This window comes from Pelodiscus sinensis, chromosome 18 (assembly GCF_052426305.1).
Source record: "Pelodiscus sinensis isolate ZL-2025 chromosome 18, ASM5242630v1, whole genome shotgun sequence".
Taxonomy (NCBI): domain Eukaryota; kingdom Metazoa; phylum Chordata; order Testudines; family Trionychidae; genus Pelodiscus; species Pelodiscus sinensis.
In genome coordinates this window covers 34,742,854-34,752,288 of record NC_143069.1, presented here as the reverse complement: position 1 = coordinate 34,752,288, position 9,435 = coordinate 34,742,854, and the positions used below count along the sequence as shown (strand labels likewise).

Sequence of the window (9,435 nt, the reverse complement as noted above, 5' to 3'; positions counted from 1 at the left end):
CTCTACACATGCCCCCGCCCCCCCCCCCGGGACAAGGCCTAGCCCCCACCCCCACCAGGGACAAGGCCCAGCCTCCAGGCACCTCCCCTCTCCCCCCCAGCTGTGGGACACACACACACACACACACACTCACAGGGATAGGGCCTGACCTCCATGTACCTCCCCCTCCCCCCCCAGCTGTGGGACACACACACACACACACACACTCACAGGGATAGGGCCTGACCTCCATGTACCTCCTCCTCCCCCCCCAGCTGTGGGGGACACACACACACTCCTCTCACAGGGATAGGGCCTGACCTCCATGTACCTCCCCCTCCCCCCAACACACACACACACTGTCAGCGATGGGCCTAGCCCCCCACATGCACTGCCCCCCCCAGCAGGGACAAGGCTCAGCCCCCACGTACCTTCCTCCTCCTGCCCCCGGGCTGGGACAGGGCCTAGTACCCCCCCCACAGAGCCGGGCTAGCAGACACCCAAGCACAACCCAGGCCAGCGGAGATGAGGGCCCTGGCATGCACCCGCCCCCCCACGTCCCCGACTGAGAGGGGCCCCTAGCTCAGACACACGCACCAGCTACGATGGGGGCCCTGGCCCAGACACGCCCCCCTGTGCAGCTGAGCCGGGCCCCCCGGACACACTGTCCCCACCACCCTGGACTGAAAGGGGGTCTGGGTCTGGGTGCGCCCTCCCTACCCCACCCCCCCGCCTGCCACAGCCTAGGCCTGGCACCAAACAGCTTCCCAGTGAAAGAATTTGTGGTGGGTTGTCCTGGGTGGACGGGGCTGGAGGCCTCTTGGCTGTGGGAGGGGGGCTGGGAAGTCAGGGCGCCAGGATTCCTGGGTGTTCTCCTGGCGGGGGGGGAAGGGGGCTGTCAATGGGGCTGGAGCGAGGTGCTGGACCCCCAGCTCCCCATGGCCGCTCACACCTCCCCGGGCCTTCTGCCCCCTGGCCCTGGGTGTGCTTTGGTAGGACCTGGGGGGGGCGGCCGACTGGTGGGTTTCTTTGTCCTCAAGGGGCCCAGTTCCTGCCCCCTCCACTGGCTGCCCCACGCCCACCCGGAGCTGGGACAGAACCCAGCCACCCTGCTGCGCCCTAGGCCCGGCCAGCCGCCAGCATGTTACAGTAGGGGTGCGGGCGGAGTGGGGGGTGCCGGCAGGGCTGGGGGGAGGGGCAGCAGGCAGAGTGGGGGGTGCCGGCAGGGCTGGGGGGAGGGGCGGCGGGCAGAGTGGGGGGTGCCGGCAGGGCTGGGGGGAGGGGCGGCGGGCAGAGTGGGGGGTGCCGGCAGGGCTGGGGGGAGGGGCGGCGGGCGGAGTGGGGGGTGCCGGCAGGGCTGGGGGGAGGGGCGGCGGGCAGAGTGGGGGGTGCCGGCAGGGCTGGGGGGAGGGGCGGCGGGCGGAGTGGGGGGTGCCGGCAGGGCTGGGGGGAGGGGCGGCGGGCAGAGTGGGGGGTGCCGGCAGGGCTGGGGGGAGGGGCGGCAGGCGGAGTGGGGGGTGCCGGCAGGGCTGGGGGGAGGGGCCCTGACTCCCTCCTGCCCCTGGAGGCCGGGCACGCGAAGAGGAGCTGGGGTTTTGCCCTGCACACCCGCAGGGCAGCCCGGGGGGAGGGGGGCAGTTGCCCCGGCTCGCCCTCCAGGGCTTCTCCTGCCGCCGCGTGTGACCAGCGTAGTGGCCAGGGCCTGGGGGCAGCTCTGCTCTGGGCTTTAGGAGCTGGACAGTGGAAGGACCAGCACAGCGCCCCGGCAGCCAGAACTCCTGGATTCTCCCCCAGCTCTGGGAGGGCAGTGGGGTCTATGGGGTAGATCCTGGGGGGGCTCTCCCCAGCTCAAGGAGGGCAGTGGGGTCTATGGGGTAGATCCTGGGGGGGGCTCTCCCCAGCTCAAGGAGGGCAGTGGGGTCTATGGGGTAGATCCTGGGGGGACTCTCCCCAGCTCTGGGAGGGCAGTGGGGTCTATGGGGTAGATCCTGGGGGGGGCTCTCCCCAGCTCAAAGAGGGCAGTGGGGTCTATGGGGTAGATCCTGGGGGGGGGCTCTCCCCAGCTCAAAGAGGGCAGTGGGGTCTATGGGGTAGATCCTGGGGGGGTTCTCCCCAGCTCTGGGAGGGCAGTGGGGTCTATGGGGTAGATCCTGGGGGGGTTCTCCCCAGCTCTGGGAGGGCAGTGGGGTCTATGGGGTAGATCCTGCGGGGGGCTCTCCCCAGCTCTGGGAGGGCAGTGGGGTCTATGGGGTAGATCCTGGGGGGGGCTCTCCCCAGCTCTAGGAGGGCAGTGGGGTCTATGGGGTAGATCCTGGGGGGGCTCTCCCCAGCTCTAGGAGGGCAGTGGGGTCTATGGGGAAGATCCTGCGGGGGGCTCTCCCCAGCTCTAGGAGGGCAGTGGGGTCTATGGGGTAGATCCTGGGGGGGCTCTCCCCAGCCCTGGGAGGGCAGTGGGGTCTATGGGGTAGATCCTGGGGGGGGGGCTCTCCCCAGCTCTGGGAGGGCAGTGGGGTCTATGGGGTAGATCCTGGAGGGGGTGCTCTCCCCAGCTCTGGGAGGGCAGTGGGGTCTATGGGGTAGATCCTGGGGGTGGGCTCTCCCCAGCTCTGGGAGGGCAGTGGGGTCTATGGGGTAGATCCTGGAGGGGGTGCTCTCCCCAGCTCTGGGAGGGCAGTGGGGTCTATGGGGTAGATCCTGGGGGTGGGCTCTCCCCAGCTCTGGGAGGGGAGTGGGGTCTATGGGGTAGATCCTGGGGGGTGGGCTCTCCCCAGCTCTGGGAGGGGAGTGGGGTCTATGGGGTAGATCCTAGGGGGAGGGGGGCTGGGAGCTAGGATTCCTGGATCCTCCCCCAGCTCTGGGAGGGGAGCAGGGTCTAGTGGTTAGAGCGGGGGGGGGGCAGGTGCCTGGGCGCAGCGGGCCCCACCGAGGGTGACAAAGGTGCGGGGGGGAGGGGGGGGAAATGGTTTCTCCGTGACCGAGTTCTCCCGCCCCCTCCGATTCCTGGAAATTCACCTCGCCTGCCCCCCACCGCTTCCTGAACTCATTTGCATATTGCAGCCCCACCCCCGGGGCGGGGCTAAGCAAACGAGGCTGCCGCTGGTTGGCTGGCGGCGGGTAGCGGAGCGAGGCAGCACCAGCGTGGCGGGAGTCCGGCTTGAGCTACTCTCGGGGCGGCGGCGGCGGCCCGAGGCTGCGGTGAGGGGCAGATGCTGCCCAAGGGCATGGAGGGGCGCCACGGCCCCGGAGGTGAGAGCCGGCCCGGCCCGCGGGCACCCCCCGGACCCCCCTCCCTCCCGGGCGCCGGGACCGACCTTCCCGCCCGTGTGCGGAATGAATTTTGTTGTGCCCCGTGGCGGAGACTGGGCACCACGCGAACGCGCCCCCGTCTGGCTGCGGCCGGGGCAGCAGGAGTCCCGGGCCCCGGCCTGACTCGGGGCGGGCCGGGGGGGCTGCAGCCGGGGCCCGGGGTGACTCTGTCCCCTGCCCCAGGGAAGGACAAAGACGCCTTCGACGCCGCGTATCAGAGGGGGCGGCTGCTGGGGAAAGGCGGCTTCGGGACCGTCTATGCGGGGCGCCGGGCAGCGGACGGGCTGCAGGTGAGATCCCGGGGCAGGGGCTCTCCCCGGGGGGGATGGGGCAGGGCTGTCCCCTGGGGGGGGCTCCACCAGGCCCAGGGGCTGGCTGGGGGGGGAATGGGGCAGGGGCTGTCCTCTGCAGGGGGGGCAGGGTCTGATGGGGGGGTGGAATGGGGCGGGGTCTGTCCCCTCCAGGGGGGCAGGGATTGACGGGGGGCGGAATGGGGCGGGGTCTGTCCCCTTCAGGGGGGCAGGGATTGACGGGGGGCGGAATCTGTCCCCTCCAGGGGGGCGGAATGGGGCGGGGTCTGTCCCCTTCAGGGGGGCAGGGATTGACGGGGGGCAGAATGGGGCGGGGTTTGTCTCCTCCAGGGGGGCAGGGATTGACGGGGGGCGGAATGGGGCGGGGTCTGTCCCCTCCAGGGGGGCAGGGACTGACGGGGGTGGGGGGATGGAGCAGGGCCTGATCCGTGTCCCTCTTTGCAGGTCGCCATCAAACACGTGGCCAAGCACAAGGTGGTCCGCTGGGCCAAGCTGGTAGGTTTCCCAGGGCAGGGGGCGAGGAGCGTGTGGCCGTGGGGGAGGGGGCCTTAGTTGAGCAGCCGGTGCTCCTTAGGTTGGGGTGCTCTCAACGGGTCGGTGTTTCCCCCTCGGGAAGTTCCCCCCCCGTGGCACACGAGGCGTCCGAGTCCGTCCTGGGGGGCCTGGGGCGCTTATTGAGGGGCAGAGAGAAGCAAAATCCGCCCCCCAGGTCCTCAGAAGGGCGCTTTGGTCCTTGGGACCCGGGTATGCAAATTAAACCAGTCTCCTCCTTCCCCATTGGCTCCAAGGAAAGGAGGCGTGTCTATGAGCTGAAGGTGGTTTACCAGAGAAATAGCTGCAACCTCTACTGCCCCCTGCAGCATGGGGCCCTGACTGCCAGGCCGCTGGGTTCACACCCCGGTTTCCGGGAGGGGGCAATGGGGGCTAGTGGTTAGAGTAGGGCACCGGGACTCCTGGGTTCTCCCCCAGCTCTGGCAGGGCAGCGGGGCCTGGTGGTTAGAGTAGAGGGGACTGGCAGCCAGGACGCCTGGCTTCTGTCCCCAGCTTGGGGAGGGAGCGGGGCCTGGTGGTTAGAGCAGAGGGAGGGGCTGGGTTCTCTTTGCCCACCCCCCTGCGTTGTCTCCCCACAGCCCAGCGGCCTGCGGGTGCCCCAGGAGGTGACGCTGATGAAGCGGGTCGGCGCCGGGGGTGGGCACCAGGGCGTGATCCGCCTCCTGGACTGGTACGAGGCCCCCGAGGGCTTCCTGCTGGTGCTGGAGCGGCCGGAGCCGTGCCAGGATCTCTTTGACTACGTGACGGAGCGGGGCCCCCTGGCCGAGGGGCAGTGCCGGTACTTCTTCCGCCAGGTGCTGGAGGCCGTGGGGCACTGCCACGCCCGCGGGGTGGCCCACCGGGACCTCAAGGACGAGAACATCTTGGTGGAGCTGCGCAGCGGCCGCCTCAAGCTCATCGACTTCGGCTCCAGCGCCCTCCTGCGGGACTCGGCCTGCACGGAGTTCGACGGTGAGGGGCCCGGGGCCTCGTCCCGCTCTGGGAGGGCAGTGGGGGCGAGTGGTTAGAGCAGGGTGGGGGCTGGGTCCTCTCCCCGCTCTGGGAGGGCAGTGGGGGCGAGTGGTTAGAGCAGGGTGGGGGCTGGGTCCTCTCCCCGCTCTGGGAGGGCAGTGGGGGCGAGTGGTTAGAGCAGGGTGGGGGCTGGGTCCTCTCCCCGCTCTGGGAGGGCAGTGGGGGCGAGTGGTTAGAGCAGGGTGGGGGCTGGGTCCTCTCCCCGCTCTGGGAGGGCAGTGGGGGCGAGTGGTTAGAGCAGGGTGGGGGCTGGGTCCTCTCCCCGCTCTGGGAGGGCAGTGGGGGCGAGTGGTTAGAGCAGGGTGGGGGCTGGGGTCTCCCCGCTCTGGGAGGGCAGTGGGGGCGAGTGGTTACAGCGGGGCAGGCTGGGGGCCCGGAGCAGCAGCGCTGACCGTTGCCTGCCCCCCAGGCACCCGTGTGTACAGCCCGCCGGAGTGGGTCGGCGCCCAGCAGTACCACGCGCTGCCGGCCGCCGTCTGGTCCCTCGGCATCCTGCTGCACGACATGGCCTGCGGGGACGTGCCCTTCCAGCGGGACGAGGAGATCCTGGCTGCCCAGCCCAGCTTCCCGGACACCCTGTCTGAGGGTGAGCGCCCCCTGCTGGCGTCCCGCCCCCCTGGGCCCCGCCCCCCATTGGGCCAGGCCCCGCCCCTGCTGGAGTCCTGCCCCCGCTGGACCCCCCCCATTGGGCCAGGCCCCGCCCCCGCTGGGCCCCGCCCCTGCTGGAGTCCTGCCTCGCTGGGCCCCCCCCATTGGGCCAGGCCCCTCCCCTGCTGGAGTCTCCCCCCCCCGCCGGGCCGCTGCGCCCTCCCCGTTGCGCCAATGTGCCCCGTGTCCCCTCCCCCGCCAGGCCACTGTGCCCCTCGCTCCTCCCCGCTGGGGTATTGCTCTTTCTGCCCCTCGCTGGGCCCCGGGGGCGCGGCCCCCCCCCCACTTTGCCCAGTTGTGCCCCCTCTGCTGGCCCTGCGGGGAACTGCGTCCGCACACGGCCCCCCCCCCCCAATTCCAACGTTATTGTCCCCCTGCCCCCGCAGGCTGCCAGGACGTGATCCGCTGGTGCCTCTCCCCAGAGCCCGCAGACCGGCCCAGCCTGGAGCAGCTTCTCCAGCACCCCTGGCTGCAGCCGGACCCCCTGTACCAGCCGGAGGGCGACGCGCGGAGCCCAGCGCCCCCCCGTGGCACCGCTGGAAACAGCAGCTGCTGAAAGACTTGGCTTGAGCCCGGCCGGGGACGCCCCTGTGGGGAGCCCGTCACCCTCAGGCAGCTGGGCCCAGCCGAGAGCAGCGTTCGCCTGGTTTTACAGGCGTCTGGGGCTGGGGCGAGAACCCCCGAGCCTCCCCCACCGCGAGAGGGCTGGATTCTGGTCCCTCTGGAGGATCAGCCGTCTCTGGACGTGTAAATACTTGTGTATTGCCGCTCCGCTCTGGGCCGGCCCATAGGGCGGGGGTGGGGGGTTCTACCCCCCATCGCCAGCCCCCCATGCTCCCCCCAAGGCGGGGCTCGCTGGGCTGAGAGCGGGGGACCCCGGCGGTCGCCTGACTCACACCAATTCTGTACAGAATTGGGAGGCGGAAAAATCGATTTCAATAAAACAGGCTTTGTCCTGGCTCCGGAAATCCTGGCACCTCAAGGACCTCGCGCCCGGATCCAGCGGTGACACACGCACACTTAGCAGCTGTCACCCACGTCAGTCCCCGTGGACCCGCCTTCCCTGCGCCGCCTGCTGCTGGGCCGCGCCCGACTTCCCCTCCCAGCTGGGCAGCAGAGCTCGTGGGGGCGGGGGCATGTCCCTTGGGCGCTGGCTCCCACTCAGCACCAGGGCAGAGGTGGGGGCCGGCTGGGAGGGTGGAGAGGGGGGCAGTGGCTGGGTGTGGGGCAGTGGTGGAGGCTGGCAGGGAGTGGGGCAGTGTAGGGGGTGGAGGCAGAAAGTGGGGCAGGGGTGAAGATTGAGGGGCTGGGGAGTGGGGCAGTGGTGGGGGCTGGCTCAGAGGGTGGGGAGTAGGCCAGTGGCTCGCTGTGGGGCTAGCTGGCTGGCTGGGAGTGGAGCAGTGTAGGGGGTGGCTGGGGTGGAGGCAGGAAGTGGGTCAGGGGTGAAGATTGGGGGACTGGGGCAGTGGTGGGGCTGGCTGGCTAGGAGGGTGGGGAGTAGGGCAGTGGCTGGCTATGGGGCACTGGTGGAGGCATGGGGGATGGCTGGCAAGGAGTGGGGCAGTGTAGGAGGTGGCAGGGGTGGGGCAGGAAGTGGGGCAGCACTGAGGACTTAGGGATGGGAAGAGGGGCACGGGGGGGGCAGGAAATGAGGATATGGGGCTCTTTCCCCAGCAGGGCTGCTCCCTGCAGCGACCCCTTGCCCAGGCCAACTTCCAGAGTTGGGCAGAGAACCCAAGAGCCCTGCGCTCTATGGTCCCCCCCGCGGGCTCCCCTCTGGCCCGTCCCCCCTGCGCTCTATGGTCCCCCCCGCGGGCTCCCCTCTGGCCCGTCCCCCCTGCGCTCTATGGTCCTCCAGGGGGCTCCACTCTGGCCCGTCCCCCCTGCGCTCTATGGTCCCCCCCGCGGGCTCCCCTCTGGCCCGTCCCCCCTGCGCTCTATGGTCCCCCCCGCGGGCTCCCCTCTGGCCCGTCCCCCCTGCGCTCTATGGTCCCCCCCGCGGGCTCCCCTCTGGCCCGTCCCCCCTGCGCTCTATGGTCCTCCAGGGGGCTCCCCTCTGGCCCGTCCCCCCTGCGCTCTATGGTCCCCCCCGCGGGCTCCCCTCTGGCCCGTCCCCCCTGCGCTCTATGGTCCTCCAGGGGGCTCCCCTCTGGCCCGTCTCCCCTGCGCTCTATGGTCCTCCAGGGGGCTCCCCTCTGGCCCGTCCCCCCTGCGCTCTATGGTCCCCCCCGCGGGCTCCCCTCTGGCCCGTCCCCCCTGCGCTCTATGGTCCCCCCCGCGGGCTCCCCTCTGGCCCGTCTCCCCTGCGCTCTATGGTCCCCCCCCCCGCGGGCTCCCCTCTGGCCCGTCCCCCCTGCGCTCTATGGTCCCCCCCGCGGGCTCCCCTCTGGCCCGTCCCCCCTGCGCTCTATGGTCCTCCAGGGGGCTCCACTCTGGCCCGTCCCCCCTGCGCTCTATGGTCCCCCCCGCGGGCTCCCCTCTGGCCCGTCCCCCCTGCGCTCTATGGTCCTCCAGGGGGCTCCCCTCTGGCCCGTCCCCCCTGCGCTCTATGGTCCTCCAGGGGGCTCCCCTCTGGCCCGTCTCCCCTGTGCTCTATGGTCCTCCAGGGGGCTCCCCTCTGGCCCGTCCCCCCTGCGCTCTATGGTCCTCCAGGGGGCTCCCCTCTGGCCCGTCTCCCCTGTGCTCTATGGTCCTCCAGGGGGCTCCCCTCTGGCCCGTCCCCCCTGCGCTCTATGGTCCTCCAGGGGGCTCCCCTCTAGCCCGTCTCCCCTGCGCTCAATGGTCCTCCGGGGGGCTCCCCTCTGGCCCGTCCCCCCTACGCTCTATGGTCCTCCAGGGGGCTCCCCTCTGGCCCGTCCCCCCTGCGCTCTATGGTCCCCCCCCCCCGCGGGCTCCCCTCTGGCTCGTCCCCCCTGCGCTCTATGGTCCCCCCCGCGGGCTCCCCTCTGGCCCGTCTCCCCTGCGCTCTATGGTCCCCCCCCCGCGGGCTCCCCTCTGGCCCGTCCCCCCTGCGCTCTATGGTCCCCCCCCCCCGCGGGCTCCCCTCTGGCCCGTCTCCCCTGCGCTCTATGGTCCCCCCCCCACGGGCTCCCCTCTGGCCCGTCCCCCCTGCGCTCTATGGTCCCCCCCCCGCGGGCTCCCCTCTGGCCCGTCCCCCCTGCGCTCTATGGTCCTCCAGGGGGCTCCCCTCTGGCCCGTCTCCCCTGCGCTCTATGGTCCTCCAGGGGGCTCCCCTCTGGCCCGTCCCCCCTGCGCTCTATGGTCCTCCAGGGGGCTCCCCTCTGGCCCGTCCCCCCTGCGCTCTATGGTCCCCCCCTCCCCCGCGGGCTCCCCTCTGGCCCGTCTCCCCTGCGCTCTATGGTCCTCCAGGGGGCTCCCCTCTGGCCCGTCCCCCCTGCGCTCTATGGTCCTCCAGGGGGCTCCCCTCTGGCCCGTCTCCCCTGTGCTCTATGGTCCTCCAGGGGGCTCCCCTCTGGCCCGTCCCCCCTGCGCTCTATGGTCCTCCAGGGGGCTCCCCTCTGGCCCGTCCCCCCTGCGCTCTATGGTCCTCCAGGGGGCTCCCCTCTAGCCCGTCTCCCCTGCGCTCAATGGTCCTCCGGGGGGCTCCCCTCTGGCCCGTCCCCCCTAC

General features: G+C 71.4%; 1 protein-coding gene across 2 annotated transcripts; it reads left to right on the top strand.

Annotated features, from left to right (window-relative positions):
- The first annotated feature begins 2,919 nt into the window (after window positions 1-2,919).
- Window positions 2,920-7,016, top strand: PIM2 (Pim-2 proto-oncogene, serine/threonine kinase). 2 transcript variants are annotated; one of them, XM_075918469.2, is made up of 6 exons: window positions 2,920-3,225; window positions 3,469-3,575; window positions 4,041-4,091; window positions 4,727-5,099; window positions 5,569-5,745; window positions 6,230-7,016. In XM_075918469.2, exons 1-6 carry the CDS (start codon window positions 3,186-3,188, stop codon window positions 6,361-6,363), a joined length of 882 nt encoding a protein of 293 aa, XP_075774584.1. In that variant the 5' UTR covers window positions 2,920-3,185; the 3' UTR covers window positions 6,364-7,016. The 2 variants fall into 2 exon arrangements, with proteins under 2 accessions (XP_075774584.1, XP_075774583.1); XM_075918468.2 differs by having other exon boundaries at window positions 2,927-3,225; window positions 6,194-7,004.
- The last annotated feature ends 2,419 nt before the right edge of the window (window positions 7,017-9,435 follow it).

What these genes read in the sequence shown, in the direction of transcription:
- PIM2 (XM_075918468.2), top strand. Translation starts at nt 3,186, where the DNA reads ATGCTGCCCAAGGGCATGGAGGGGCGCCACGGCCCCGGAG. An exon ending in TGGTCCGCTGGGCCAAGCTG is followed by an intron (nt 4,092 to 4,726) that starts GTAGGTTTCCCA and finishes GTCTCCCCACAG; the next exon opens with CCCAGCGGCCTGCGGGTGCC. An exon ending in GGCCTGCACGGAGTTCGACG is followed by an intron (nt 5,100 to 5,568) that starts GTGAGGGGCCCG and finishes CCTGCCCCCCAG; the next exon opens with GCACCCGTGTGTACAGCCCG.